This window comes from Ursus maritimus, unplaced genomic scaffold, assembly GCF_017311325.1.
Source record: "Ursus maritimus isolate PB19 unplaced genomic scaffold, ASM1731132v1 scaffold_18, whole genome shotgun sequence".
Classification (NCBI taxonomy): domain Eukaryota; kingdom Metazoa; phylum Chordata; class Mammalia; order Carnivora; family Ursidae; genus Ursus; species Ursus maritimus.
In genome coordinates, this window is record NW_024424230.1 from 50,847,045 (window position 1) to 50,862,315 (window position 15,271).

At 50.9% G+C, this 15,271-nt stretch overlaps 2 protein-coding genes across 4 annotated transcripts in view; one reads left to right on the top strand and one right to left on the bottom strand.

The window, feature by feature from the left end:
- Nucleotides 1-3,493, top strand: part of EMILIN2 (elastin microfibril interfacer 2) — a 53,461-nt gene extending 49,968 nt beyond the window's left edge. The window contains exon 8 of the mRNA XM_040632689.1: nucleotides 2,528-3,493. Within this exon, the coding sequence (XP_040488623.1) occupies nucleotides 2,528-2,865 (338 nt within the window). The 3' untranslated portion in view covers nucleotides 2,866-3,493. The remainder of the gene's footprint in view (nucleotides 1-2,527) is intronic.
- Nucleotides 3,494-6,177: 2,684 nt separating this feature from the next.
- LPIN2 (lipin 2) overlaps nucleotides 6,178-15,271 on the bottom strand; it is an 83,290-nt gene continuing 74,196 nt past the window's right edge. For all 3 annotated transcript variants that reach the window (XM_040632690.1, XM_008690349.2, XM_008690344.2), the window contains exons 13-20: nucleotides 15,072-15,154; nucleotides 13,884-14,028; nucleotides 12,835-12,983; nucleotides 12,196-12,282; nucleotides 10,944-11,096; nucleotides 10,448-10,562; nucleotides 9,673-9,776; nucleotides 6,178-9,345 (exon numbers count right to left, since the gene is read on the bottom strand). In XM_040632690.1, the coding sequence (XP_040488624.1) occupies nucleotides 9,201-9,345; nucleotides 9,673-9,776; nucleotides 10,448-10,562; nucleotides 10,944-11,096; nucleotides 12,196-12,282; nucleotides 12,835-12,983; nucleotides 13,884-14,028; nucleotides 15,072-15,154 (981 nt within the window). In that variant the 3' untranslated portion in view covers nucleotides 6,178-9,200. The remainder of the gene's footprint in view (nucleotides 9,346-9,672; nucleotides 9,777-10,447; nucleotides 10,563-10,943; nucleotides 11,097-12,195; nucleotides 12,283-12,834; nucleotides 12,984-13,883; nucleotides 14,029-15,071; nucleotides 15,155-15,271) is intronic.

Genomic DNA, 15,271 nt, shown 5'->3' on the forward strand with positions numbered 1-15,271 from the left:
CTCCCCCCCCCCCCCGGGCATTGTGGGGCTTTCAGCAGCAGCTTCCAGCTCACGGGCTGCAGGGGGGGGGGTGTGCGGTGACATTTTCTCGTCACGAGAGGAGCACACCAGCCCTCGGCACTTGCCGTGGGAATCGTCGTTGCACTCGTCTGTGGGGGTCCCCGAGCTCGGCCCGCCGCGCCGCGCCCAGGCCCGAGGCCGCCTCTCTCTGTCTCGTCCTCAGACGGCCGATGGGAGGCCAGCCCCGGCCGTCTCCCGCAGACGCTTGTAGCTCGTGAACAGAGCCAAGAACGGGGACAGCGTTCCGTCCCGAAGGGGCCGGACCCCGCCTGGCGGCCTGGGCTCTGCCGGGGCTTCTGCGGATAGCGAGGACCGAGGGCACCTCCGGTTCCTCCGCACCTGCGCCCTGGCTTCTGGCCGTCTTTGCTCCCAGGGACTGGGGTCCGAGCCTTCCTGAAAGCCCGGTCATGGGCATCCTGTGTCCTATATGAAGGGAAGGCGAGTCGGGGCACCCCCTCCCTGCCGAGCCCAGGGCGGCCTTTCCCAGTAGCCCAGAGCCCCCCGCGAAGTGAGTCGCTGAGCCCCTCAAGCGCCAGCGTGCTGAGGTGCCCACACGGGGTGCTCCCCGAGGAGCTACGTGGGTGTGATGCAGGGGGGGGCTCAGGGAGGTTACGAGGCAGATGAAACGGGGTTCCTTCTGAGTTTTGAGCCCTCACCCTCATGCCTGCCCCGCATGGCCGCCATCTAACAAACCCCACAGCGGTTCCTAAGTTTTCGTGAGCATGGAAACTACCTGCAGAACTTGGAAAAATGGGACTTGGTGTCCTCCGGGCCAGTTGAAGTCAAGCTCAGGACTCTGCTGCTGTTTTTGTTTTGTTTTGAAGATTTACTTGAGAGCGTGAGCAAGCATGAGGGGAGGGGCAGAGGGAGAGGGAGAAGCAGGCTCCCCCAAGAGCAGGGGATCCCTGGGATCCCCAGGACCCTGAGTTAGGGACCTGAGCCAAAGGCCGACGCTTAACCAACTGAGCCACCCAGACACCCTGGGACTCTGCATTTTTGACCTGCTCCTGAGGCGCAGAGGCAGGTCGGGTACGAGAAGTGGCTTTGCTTTCAGAGACCTTTACTTTCCACTCAAGTACAGCCTCCTCCTGGGGCCCTCAGTCCATGCTGCCTTAGTGATGGGGACAGCTTTTCCACCGACAGGTCAGGTGGCCTTTGCGAGCAGGGATGGTGGCTGTCATTTCTGGCCTATGCCGGGACACCCAGCCCAGAACTGTATTCTCTCATTGAGCAGATCCTCGGTAAAGGAAATCCTGGGGGACCCTCTGTGTGGACTCCGCACAGGCAGTCTCTAAGCGGGGGGAAGAGGCCATGGGTCCAGGTGCCCCCAGGAAGACCATGGAGCTTCAGATTACTCACCATTACACGCTGGGGAAGAGGGCAGGATGGCCTGGCATTTTCTATTTTTCAGGGCAGATGAAGACCCAGCCCCTGAGATTCCTTTCAGGTCCTGAGCCCTCCATTCTGTCACTCTTGGCCTGTGGTCAGGGTCCACGTCTAGCCCCCTCCCCACACCCATGGAAAGCGGCTGCTCCTGCGTTTGGTGTGGGCTCCGACTCTTCTGGCTTTGGGGCCAGTTGCCGCTTTGCGAATGGTACATCTACAAATCCATCTCCTCTTCCCCGTGCCCTCTCCTTACCTCCGAGCACCGCTTCCCCTGCTTCCCCAGGCCCAGAACCTGGGAGGCATTGGCTCGATGGATGCCACCTGTATACTGGTGCAAGCCAAGGAGCCTGGCTCTTCCACATGAGGGCTGGCTGTGGTCTCTCCCACAAGCTTTGTGGGTTCTTTTTGTTCCATCTCCTCCGGGAGCAACTCAAACATTTCATAGATTTTGTGCCTAGACACAAGTTGTGAGGCTTATTCTAAGTGGGTCTTGGGGTGCTTTCCATGCTGGAGAAAACTCCCAAATGGCAACCAGAATCTGGGCAGCTGCTGCCGCCCACTAAACCTTAGGGAAGGTGGGAGCAGGCGCCAGGCTGGGCCTCGGCCTTGCGTCTTCACGCCTGTGCTGCACGCACAGCACGGCAAAGGCTGGTATACCCTGCTGCTGGGAACGTTAGAGGCACAGAGCTCTCTTCCAACAAGGCTGGATAGTTCGTTCGCCCCATGCACACGGCACGACTGAAAGGGGCAAGTTCCTCCGGGGGCTGCTCTGGGTGGAGGTGAGTTACAGTCATCGTACCACATGCTGGGGCTTTTGCACTATTTGTCTTCTTCAGAAGACAGAGGGTCTCACCGTGAGGACTGGGTTTGTCGCAGACAGCAGTGCTGGCTAAGGGGGTGTGCCGCTGGGTGGGTGTAGGGCAGGTACAAGTATAGAAAGGGGCTACCTCCCCTCTGCGGGTCGGGTGACCAACTCTCCCAGTTCGTCTCCGGGACAAACAAGATGGTTAGTCTCGCAAACCTGTCCCGAAGGTGCTGTGATGGTGTTCCATGACACGAGTGTCTGCCTTCCCCCTCCCAGGCATCTTCACGGCTCCGTATGATGGGCGCTACCTGATCACAGCCACCCTCACTCCTGAGAGGGACGCGTACGTGGAAGCTGTCCTGTCGGTCTCCAATGCCAGCGTGGCCCAGCTGCATACGGCCGGCTACAAGAGAGAGTTCCTGGAATACCACCGGCCCCAAGGGGCTCTGCACACTTGTGGGGGTCCAGGGGCGTTCCACCTCATCGTGCACTTGAAGGCAGGAGATGGTGTCAACATCGTGGTGACCGGGGGCCGGTTGGCCCACACGGATTTTGACGAAATGTACTCCACGTTTAGTGGGGTTTTCTTATATCCTTTCCTTTCTCACCTCTAGGGTGCTGGAGAGAGACAGTCATAAGACCCGGGAAGTATTCATCTATGCAGTTTCTGATGTATGTAACTGGAGCACTGGTCTAGTTTCCTGCAGACATCCCAACACCTCCCCCAAGATCTAGGCCTGATGAGGCTGCTGAGGCCGCACACCTGAGGGTTCCCCGGCCTGTCATTCCGCCTGGCTACCTGAGGAGCGGGGTCCTTCCTCCCCCGTGGCCCCCAGCTCTGGTGCCGCATCGGCAGGAGCTCTGCTCTCGGGGCTGATTGGGTGCCAACTGCAGAGCGCGACCGGCCACCCAGTCCGGCCCTGGGACTGCGTCCTGCTGACGGAGGAGGGAGAGCTGCTGGGCTACAGGGTGGAGGGGAAGCGGACTGGCTAGGCGGACCCGGTGGCCACAGTCTTTATTCACTGCGCCTGCAGGAGAGAAGTTTAAACACTGAAGTGAAGTGGCACGTGCCACCACAGGACCTGGGGGCCGCGGTGCGGGCTGGCCCGGGCTGGCTTCGCCTGGCACTCTGGGCCCTGGCCCAGGTGGGCACAGGAGACTGTGCAACCTGGGGGGGGCTCCTTGAATGACATGTACACGTGAAGTGCAAAGACAGGGAGTGTCAATAAAGATGTAAAACCACTTCACGTTACTGAAGTCTGGTGCCTTATGGATTGAGAGGTGTTGCTAAAAAGCAAACTGCACAAAGGTAATGGACTTTTTTTTTAAATGGCTGTAGAAAGTAAGCTCGAATAAATCAATCTCAACGATGTGTAACCGTTAACCCTCCCTATGCAAGCTATATATACACTTGGGGTTTTTTTTTTTGCTTGTAAAAAACCAGATGTGCTTGGAGGTCAAGCCGCCCCCCCCCCACCGTGATCCCCGCAGCTAAAGAGGGGCTCCTCCAGGGAATGCTTAAAATTCACATCTAATCAGCAGCTGCCTGAGCTAATGAGATTGCTCGCTGCACAGCTCACAGCAGATGCAGCTTTAAGGACTTTAGGGTTCCCAGGCAACAACAGGCCCAACATAAAACTGATCACACACTGAAACCTGAGATCATCGGAGAAAAGCAGGAATCTTCCCATGGAGAGCACATTCTGTTCCAGGGAAGCCCAGGCACGTTGCTCCTTTATCAGCAGCCACAGAAACCTCCAGGACACAAAGAAACCTCCTGGACACAAAGAAACCTCTAGGACACACCCTTAGCTTCAGGGGGACCCTCCTCATCGGGTTGGTAAAATCTGTTGGCCAATCAAGTGCCCATGGGGAGGCAAGTCCCTTAGAGCCCCAGGGAAAGATGCAGATCAGAGAAGTTTCCTGGGCCTGAAATCAAGCCACTGGTACTCTTATGCTATAAAAAATGCCATCAGTTTCCAGGACTGCTTGTAAATGAGATAACAGAGCCGCCGCCGGACACTTCAGACAGGAGCCTTCTTCCTCATTCCCCTGCCCCTTGTGGGGAGAAGTGACCAAGAACTGCAAGTTTGTGGTTTCAGGACTTTAAAATCTGGATTTCTCTGTCCAGGAGTTGGTGGTGGGGGGGGGGGCATTCTCTTACCCTGTTTCTACAGCTGGGGAATTGGCTAAATTTGGCTGTCAGTCTCACTGTCCTAGGAATGACTCATGGAAAAAACCCAAGTGCAGTGGAGCATTTTCAGGAAAACCCAGTTGGCACACGTACCTACTATCACCCTCTCTCCCTCACACCCCCTGTAAAGACCTTAGCACCAAAGGGGATAAATGCTCAACAGCCGGAAAGGCAGGGCCCAGACAGAAGGGAGACAGTGACTGTTCTTTCTACTCCATGGATGGTTCTCTAGAGCACCAAGTAAAGCCTGGTCCTTCTCTCTCAATGCACCCTTGTTTAGTGAAAAAGGTCAATTTCAGCTCTGTGTATCCAAGATCGGCAAGGTAAACTAAGTCTAATTACAGGAGCTCCTGAGTTTACTTCAAGATAAAATAGAATGAAAGCTAGATCAGGGTTCCTTCAGAAGATGGAGTTTTTCAAAAGGGAAAGGCCATCCTTCTGTACGGAGACAAACGCAAGGCAAGCTGAACTCAGGCCTCCAGGATCTCTGGGGCAGCCCCTTCTAGGGCTGAACAGGCCTTAAGCTATGTGCCTGGCAAGTCAGGCGGAAGGACCATGCCCACCATTTAATTAGGTTCCAGGACACGATTTCTCAAAGACACTGCTGCTGAGAAAAATGTCAGGGTACTTATGCACAGACAGGACTGGGACAGTTTTTCTCCCCCACATGTAACATTAGCAAACGGCCTCATTTACTAATGATGAACAACAAAACAATACCAGCACTAAAGAATGCAAATAAATGCATTCCGCATTTGCAATTATTTCCATGGTAGCGCATTAATCAAGCTTTCTTGGCCCTATCCTCTTTCCTGTGGTTTCTCACAACTGGTTTGAAAGGAGTGTTCATGATCAGAGGGACAGACCCAATCCACACATGCAGATCTGCAACATGCCTCCACATACATCCGCACCGACTTTCTGAACACGTTTCCTTCTTCCCCTACACTGTCCTATCAAGGGCAGGAAAAAGGCAGGCTCCGCTCTTCTGAGCTGCAGGGGTAAGCCCTTGCTGCTCCACGGCCAAGCACTGGAAGCCGGCTCCTTTAGTCAACTTCCCTCTGAGTGCATCCTTTCTATTCCCTATGTACCCCCCAAAGACCCCTGGTCCCCTCACCCTGTGCTCATGTCAAGGCGAAGCAGCAGGACATGACAAGCTTTCCCGTACTTGAAGGTAGGTAGGCTCTCAAGGAGGGCTCTGGGATTCAAGTCCAGCACGTGCTGTATCTGGTAGAGGCCGGAATCTGAGGGGATAAGATACTCATTTACATAGTTTGCGGGGTGTGGTTTTTGACTCAAGATCACTCTGACTCTCCTAGGCTGATGAAAACATCAGAATGCTGAGCGGTACTCACCTGGAGGGAGTTAGGTTTAATGAAAGGTGGGGTGGCAAAGGCTCTGAGCAGGCCTCTCGAGGGACCCCTGACGGGCTGAGGGCTCGGGGCGGGCGGTCCCAGCCTAGAGGATGCCAGCGAGAACACACCACGAACTACATACGTATGAATGAATCATTCTCTGGCAGAAACCCACAAAGCAAGAGGTTGGTTCCTGTGGGTGTAGCCTCACTTTTGGAGTCAGGTTTTATAAAAATAAGCACCAAAAAGAAGTCCTTTCCGTAGATGAATTTAAGTGTCAGCAAAGATCAAAATGCTAATTTATGGAAATTATCGTTTTCTGGCAAGAATACAGAGAATATGGTTTAAATGTCCTCTGAAGGAAGGAGTCAAATGCGTTCAGTTTACGTTTGTTTATTGTTGTAACATCTTGTTTTGAACATCAAACACTGCACCAAAATAGGAGCCATTTATCTCAGGATAACTGTCTTTGCCATGACTGAGCGGACTGTACTGATGTTTACAATTAATTTCTGACAACTTAAAACTTATTAGTGGCATTGCTAATAACCAAATACTTCATCACAGACTAAATGTAATTATTAAATTAAAACAATGAAGCTCCCCCCCTTCTTACCTTCAAAACAAACCAAAAAAGTAGTTTTCACCTGGAAAGAGCACTTTAACAAAAACTCAATTTTTAACCGGTTTCATTAAACACAGCATGTTCTAAAACAGGAAAACAAGGCTTCCCAGAGTCAACAGGATACATAAAAAGATGCTAGAATTCCCTGGAAGAGTTTGTTTTCGAGCATTTACTTTCTACCTGTCCTTAAAGGTCTTGCCTGCACCTGCAAGAACGCAGTCCCGAAGGGCCACGTGCCCGCTCCGGGGCACAGGCACTTTCCGGTCAGTTAGCTAGCTGTCGTTCCTCAGCTGTTCTCCCTGTGACCATTAGCAGCTTTCGTTTTAGGACATCGCACTAGTAAGTTTTTTCTTTTTCCAGTTGAAAACTATGCAGATGGTTTTAAGCACAGCAAACACAGTCCTCACACACAGGGGCTAAGTGTGCATGCTCCGGGCCCACACGGGCCCTTCCGCCCGCCTGCCAGAGACGCAGATGTCAACACCACAGCCAGACAAGGTTCAGCACGTGGGCAGCAAGGCAAATATTCACGTCAGGTTGAATCAGAGAGAGGGAAAGGGGCCAAGGCCATTTCACCAGTGGAATAACCAAGAGAATGACTTCAAAAAGCCCAATCTGCTTGCAATCACCCCGTGATCCCGCCCATCACGGAAAGCAGCACGGGGCTAACGCTTCCTTGTGAACTCACCATTGGAAGGGTCTGTGTACAAACACACTCGAGGGTAACTCTCTTTCACAGAAAGAACAAATGTCATTTGTACTAAATGGCAATGGGTTTCAGCACAAACTTAATACTTTCTTAACACTATAGTGATAGTAATCATCTACTTTCAGCAAGAGGGACTCCTTTAAATAAGGAAAAAGATTCACGTTATTTAGCGAATGTACCCACTGGATCAATCTGCAGCAACAAAAAACGACAGTCTAGTGCTTACGGACACGGGGACAGAGAGGCCAGCCGCCCTCTGCACAGGGCTGGGAGACCCAGGCTCCTGGGTCCGACCTCCACAAAGGCCCGTGTGTCCACAGAGAAGAGCTTATCAAGGAAAAGGAAATGTCTAATCAAAAAACTCTTTAAAGACCACCTAGAGAGGACTACAGAAGGTCGAGAAGATTTCCTGTACCGCACGTGTGCAGAGAAGCCCTAGTAAGCTCAGGTTCAGTGCAGAAAGCTCATGTTCTTACTGTAAAACAAATGTGGAAAGGACACTGACGGTGTCTCAGAGGCCACCAGCTGCCCCGCTGCTCTGCCAGGATTTTAAGTCACTAACTGGGCAAAATTTCCTAAAAACATAACCTAGTTTGCCTAACCTACTGTACGTAAATAAACTCTTTAGACGATTAGTCCCTGCACTACTGAAGGGGGAGGTTTGCACTGGAAGAAGCACGTGTCAGTCATCCTCTGGGAGCACGGGCCTCCGAGTCCTGCCACCGAGAGCTGCCTTCGGGGGCTTTACCACGGTCTGCGCATCCACAGCACAAAGAGAAATGGCCGAACTAAAGGGACTTCCAACTCCCCAATCTAGAAAAACCACCCCCCCATTTCTCCATCTTAGCTCAGTATTACTTGGGTGGCGCAAACTAAAAAGAGAAGAGCGAGGAGAGCACCGCAGCCAAGTCCCAGGCAAGCGGAGGTGGGCACGGAAACCTCCCACAGCGGGCGTCTGCATCTGCAGCTCCTGGTCTCTGCTCCGGGACCTGGCTGACGGCTTCCCTCCCAGCCGAGGCCTTTGTGCACGTGGAAGCCTCCTCTCCGACAGTCCTCTGGATTCTAACACTGGGGTGACTGTCAACACCCAGGCTCTCAGCTCTGGAGGGGCTTATGGGGCAGACCCTCTCCTGGGGCTGTCTGCTCGGACCACCCTGACTCACTACAACCAGGCTGGGAGACTGAGCTACAGGCAGAGGGACAGAGAAAAGGACTCTTCCAGGACCCGACACAAGTGCATATCTGCATTTCTAAGGCCTCCCTGAAAACAGAGCTGTTGCTTGCTGTCCAATCCACTTCTGTTCGTAAGTACTCTTCTTACAGGCACCAAGCACATCCAGCAAGACCTGTCTGTCCTGACCAGGTCCAAGACAATACTGACGGGGCTAGTCACAGTTGAGAAGGTGATATCTAGGGAGCTTTTCTTCCCCAGAAGCCCACGTCTGTGGAGCTGGGGTCAGTGGCCCAGGCTCCTGCCTGGAGCAGCCCACCAAGCAGATGTCCTGTTTCAGGTGGCAGGGAAGGAAGAGCCCACGGAAGAAACGTGCACAGATGGTTTGAACCCACGCTGCTAACCGGACCTGTAGCAGCTCACTGGACCCTGATCCCCTAAAAAAGCCCTGGTTTTAGAGAGAAACACTCTCAACTGCCCAGTGGAAATTATAACACTTTACTTTATACATGTTTTGGTCCCCTCTTATGTAGCGTCTCGTCTTGCTTTTAAATTATTCAATTAAAGGAGCACCAGCACACACTTGACACAGCGCGTGTATGAGGACGACCAGTGATACGAGCCCAGGCCTCCAAACCACAGTTCGGAGCTCCTTGCCTGCCGGCCTGCCCAGGGCTCTGAGCAGCAACCCTGCCAGGCCTGGGAAGGGGAAGGAGGACAACGGTTCCAGCTCCAGGAGCTCTCCCGGTGCCTGCTGGTGCCCAGCTGTCAACACGGGTCTCGTCCTGCACCTGTGGCTTGGAGGGTAGCCCAGTGTCCTCTGTCCAGCAGAAGTGCGGGTCACCTTCCCTTGCTGTGAGGCGAGTGACTGAGGATCTCCCCGGGAGGTGCCGCTTCACGCCAGGTCATCCAGGTCCACTTTGGGGATCGGGTCTCGCCAGTAGCAGAAGGAGCTGAACTCAGGGCAGGGAAAGGCGGAATTCTGTTCCTTGTTGAGAAGCGGGAACACATGCTCCACGAGCTCGCTCAGTCTGTGATACCTAGGAGAAGGAGGTGGGGAAGAAAAGCACAAACTGTCACTCTGAAGTGACATCAGAGCCCAGGACTGTATGCTGTGAAGCTGGTTACTGAGAGGCCTCAGAGCAAGGCGTCCATCCCGTCCCGGGGCACAGCCCTCCTCTTCAGAGTCTAGGATCGTCAGCGATCCTATACAGATGCTATTACAGAGAAGTAAACAGCCAGGCAAAGAGGAAAGCCTCCAAAAGGCAGATACAGTCCTGCTATTTCAAGTGGGGCCTGCTCCTCAGACTCTGTCCCCAGCATCACCCCTGGCTGCGGGCGGTGGGCTGAGACAGGAACACACTTACGAGGACTTGTTTCCTTTGGTCCTTTCTTGTATTAATTCACCCTTGGGGTTCACGGTGAAGATTCTGCAGTCTGGAACTCCTACTTGTGTGTAAGCATAGACATCCTGGACAAGAAAACATTAAATAGGGTGATTACAAGAGAAGAAATTGAGAGATGCTTCCCTGGCTCCTCACGAGCCAGAAGAATGGCACAAGCAGGCGACGGTGGACGGCAACACGTGGAACTGGTGCAGTGTGCTCTGCCCCGAAGCTGAGCTCCAGACAAGCCCGAACCGAGTGGGGAGCCAAACCCAAGGGCGCTAGAGAGTCAGGACACGGGGCGCCAAGCAGAGCCAGGGGCCCGGGAGCAGTCGGGGCCACGCTGCCTGCCAGAGGCCGGAGAGCAACACCCTATGCAGCCTGGAACCAGAGGCCCCATCTTGCGGAGAGGCTGGGAAGCATTAGGGAAGGCTGAGCGCTCTCTGGGGTGGATCCGAGGGCACGGCTTAGAACCACTTAGAACATGAGTCATAACTACCCGAGGAGATGGAAGCAAAGCCACAGAAACAAAGACGAAGTGCCCTTTCTCATACACCAAAACCCTAGGGCAGATGTCCACCTACAGGACCTCCCCAACTGCAGAAATTTGGAGCAGAGAAAATGAAAACCCACTGAGCAGAACATTTATTTTGCTTATACAACCGGTTTGAGAATCATGATGTGGCTGTACCCTAAAAAATATACTCCTCTGAACTTTACCCACATCAGAAATGTGTAGCCCAGAAGAGACACTTACATTTGGACGGTTTCCAAAGGCAGCATAGAAGGGCTGCTTAGATGGGGCAAACAGATTCTTGATATCATTTAGACATTCAATTTTAAACTTCTCTGGCTTCTTTTCTATCACTTCCCTAGGCCAAAACAAAAAAACAAAGTCAATGACCAAATTCGAAATGGTAGTTTTCCCTGGTGTGTGGTCCTGAAAGACTTCAGTGCTTACAATCATTTCTGAAAGCCTTTTAACTGGTATCTCTCTCTCTTCTGTGCCAGTCAAGAAAGACTACGATTCTGAGTGAGGCAGTTTAGGGAAGGAGAAAACCTGACAGCTTGACTTTTTTGGACGGTGTCGGACATAAACTGGGTGAGCTCAGAGTTAAAGGCTCTGGGGGAGCCCAAGAACCAAGAGATGCAGAAGCTCGGAATCAGATACAAACCCTTACAATGAGTCTGACTTCCCCCTCCCCACCATTCATGTGCGTGGGCACGCATGTGCGTGCACACAGGAGAGCTACCTGTGGAAGGCAGAGAACAAGCTGCTGGGGGACAACATCAGAGGGCCCCGAGGCAAGATCGTGCCCTTGTCATTGACCCAGTGCAGGTAGCCACGGGTCATGTCAGCCATGCCGATGGCACGAGCAGAGCAGTACAGAAACTTGTAGCCGTTCCTGAAAGAGAGCATGTCCTGTTTAGAAGCATTCTTTGGTCAAAGTTGTTTTTTTTTTTTTAAACACTACTCTTTTTTTGACATTTCATTTTTTAAAGATTTTTAATCAATTTGGGAGGGAGGGAGAGGGAGGGAAGAAGTGAGCATGCACGTGCACACGAGCAGGCGGAGAGAGGGAGAAGCAGACGCCCCGCTGAGCAGGGAGCCTGACACAGGGCTCCATCCCAGGACCCTGGGATCGTGACCTGAGCCGAAGGTGGATGCTTCACCGACTGCACCACCCAGGCGCCCCAAAGCAGCACTATTCTTTTAGAAGATTCAAATACAGTTCCTTTCATTTACTGCGAAAATCAAATTCTTGAATTTAATAAGGAAAGCAGTTACGATTATAAGGATCCCAAATTTTCCATGGAAAACACCATGGGGAAAAAAACGGAGGTATATGCAACCAGGCATTTGTTAAATTTTTAAGTACTGATATATCTTCAGCATCTAGTCCATGAAAGTCAGATTACAGAACAAAAATCTTGGACTATCTTTAAATTATCTGCCATAAAGGAAAGATGCAAAGGAACTAATTTATAAAGACAATTTGTAGAATGCAAATCATTCTGTAAGACAAGGAGCAAAACCACACCTGGGTAAAAGGCATACAATTTTCCTATTATGCCATTCTCAACTAATGCTTAAGACACTGAGTTTCAATCAATTTAACTTATATGCATTATGGTCCACAAAGGCCACAGCACTGTTTTCTCTGTTGCCCCAACAGGACCACATGGGTGTTTCCCCCATGCATGCATTACCTACTCAGTGAAATCAGATTTAAAAAAAACCCAAAAAACAAAAAAACCCAATAAATCAAAAATGGAAATTGGCTCTCCTGTTAAATTAAAGCAAAACCCCCTTCTCCCCCCCAGGACAGCTAGAACTAGAGACACGGGCAGCGCCTACAGCTCTCAGCACCGGGCAGCAGCGAAGAGACGCCGAGACACATAACACAACACCCAGCACACAGCTCATGTTCCACAAAAGGTGCCTGAAGCTTTTCTTCGTGTGAGGCTACGCAAGCACATAGACGCGTGGGACGGGACACCTACTCGTTGATGGAGTGGTAGAGCTTTGCTATACCCTGATGAGTCCAGTCTTTACCCAGCTGTGGAAGAATCTGCCCCAAAGCATCAGACCTGAGAGGGCAGAAATAGGAAAAAGTATCGGGAACAAAGCACGTAAAGCCAAGTGTTTCCCCATTTAAATACCAGCTGCTAAAAACCATCGGGTAGAGGCAGGGTCAGGGGACAATCTAATCTACAAGGGCAACTTTCTCATGGCTTGTGCGACAGTGAGGCAATCCCCTGCACACCCACCCACCAAGGAACTTCTAAAAGTAGAAGCCAGATGTTCATTTTCAGAGATAAGTTACAACCACACATCTTTTCCCCCCCCTCCCTAATCACAACACCTGCTTACTTTTAAAAATTTTAAGGCCAGAACTTGGAGACCAAATAACTACTCTTTCGAAACAATATCTTCAATGTTTATTTGTAGGATTCCACCCATCTTCTCCATCCACAGAATGACCCTGCGTGTGACCACGTGTGACCTTGGCATGCAAGTCTTAGTGCAGAGAGTTTTAAAAACTTCCTGATGCTGGCCAAGGAGGCAACCCTTGATCCCACCCCCCACTGCAAGGGGGCCTGCGCCTTGCCCGCTGCCATCCACCATGGGCTCGTGCTTACTTTGTTATCGTTCCATCAATATCAGAAATGATGACCTTGTCATTCCAGTTCCACAGGTAAATGGTTCCTGCACAGCGGCAGGTACCTTGATACTGGGTTGTAATACTAAACACAACATCATTTGGGCCATCTTGGAGCTTCAGTTTTGCCTTTTATGAAAAATAAAAGAATAAAGAAAATCATAGAGGGATAATTTTGAAAATTAATGGTATATCACTTTGATGGAATTACATGCAACAATTAAAAGTCAGTTTCCAATAATATGTAGCCATTGAGAGATTGCTAAGATATAATGTTAAGTGAAAAAGGATCCTAATCTCTAAAATACCTAAGTGTGTGCGTGTGTGTGCGTTTGTGTAGGGAGATGTACAAGAAACAGAAATAAGAGTACTGTGATAAAAGGGAAAAAATCAGCTGAAAAGTTTACAACAGAGTCTGAATATTTACAAAAATCACCACCAGTGTTTCAGGGCCTCAGCTCAAGGCAGGATGGTTTCTGTTGCGCTGGCATGCACCCAGCCCAGCGCTGCACGCAAAGCTTACTCACAAGAAGCTGAGGGAGCCACCGCCTGAACCATGTTCTGGAAGTCTAAGAGATTTTTCTGATTCCCCCATACCTGACTTGCCTAGGGCACAGCAAGACCGTTTCAAACTGAACACAGGGGAAAAGGAGTGGGAAACAAACAGGAAAGAGGAAACTGCATCTAAATAAGAAAATGTTTCTCTGTTGTGGCTCCTAAAAGACAGCTATGGCCCAGTGATGGGCTGGCTGGGAAAGATTCATCTGGAAACAGGTTAAAAATACAGATCCCTTGGCTCATTCTCAGAAACTGAAGTGGGAGGTCTGGGGTGGTGGAAGAAACCACATCCCAAGTTCCCTAGGTGGTCCCCAGGGGAGGGAGACGCTGTCCTACTGTGTGTGTGTTTATATGACCACACACTGTCCTGTGTGCAGGGCTTAGGATAGCGTGGACAGAAGCGTAAGCATGGCTGATTAAACAGTTAATAAAATGAGCTGACTGGATCCACACAGATCACATAGGACTCACAATCTGGTCCGAAGAGAGTCGAAGAGACTTCTTATATGAGGTTGTGCTGCCATGGCTTGGGGGCTCTGTGGGAACAGGGTCCACTTTGATGGACTCTTCGAGCTCCTGTGACCCCTCATCACTCGATGAGTCATCCTCAGCCGGCCTATTCAACAGCAATCCAGTTACTCAAGAGGCAGCAGCAGCAGGACATTTTACTGAGAAGAGCTCTTCCATTTAGGATCATGAAGAGATCCTAAATCCAGTCTAGGGATGGGAAGAGTTGTTCCCTCTGTTTCCTGAGTATTCCTATCATGAGGTGAGAAGGCCACCCTCCCCCTCGGTCTCATGACTAGCCAGCAGTTACAGTCTGGTCATGACTGATTATTTTCTGCTATGACTGAATGCTACCAGGTCGACTGACTCTTTCTGAAAAGATATGGATGCTTCAAAAGATGCAAACTGCAGAAAACAGAATTGCTTGCACAGATTTTAAAAACTAATAAAGAAGATTTGATATAACCCCTTTAAGAAAAGAGGGCAAAGAGCAAGAAAATGAATGCTCAGGCTGAGACCAACTACTGAATTAAAGATCTGGAGCAGGAGAAGGAAAGAATCTGGTTGGGGCAAGAACAGCAGGAATGAGAAGAGGGTGCATGGTGGCATCTCCTTTCAGGGGCAGTCAAACCAAATATCGAGAGGGGTGCTGCTTCTGCTAAGAAATGAAATGGACCCACACCAATTTTGGAATTTTTTTCAAAATTTTATTTAATTTTCAGTGATCTCTATACCCAACAGTGGGGTGGGAGGGCTGGAACTCATGACCCTGAGATCAAGAGTTGCACGTTCTACTAACCGAGCCAGCCAGGTGGTAGGGACCAGGGACAGCACACCTTAAGGCTCCTCAAGATCCCCTTCCCAGAGGCCTCCATTTCACAGGCATCTCATTCCATGGCTCCAGGATGGGAGCAAGACATTTAAAAAGCAGTGACGGATATATTTACTCCTCTGAGCTGATTATCTTTTTTAGAAAAGCAGAAGTTACCATCTGCTAACTGAATGGCACCAACAGGCCATTTACTGTCACGACTGTCCACAAGAGAAAGACATTTCTGACTAAAAATTAAACAAAACTGTCAAAATCAATTTGAATACAATGGCTAAATAGCCCAAGTGCTCTGAGCCCAGAGGAAGGACAGGGCGCCCCACCTGCCACTGGCTGGCTCCTTTGCGCTCGATGCCAGGTCACTGGTTGGTGGCACGTCGGATTTCCCCTCCTTGGCCTCTGGCAGCTAAAACAAGATAATAATGGCAATGTGCAATTTTTCCCTCCCAGCAACTGACACGTAAAAATTTATCACCAGCCATCTTCAGAAATGAGCAAAATGTTTTTCTGAATCCACGACTTA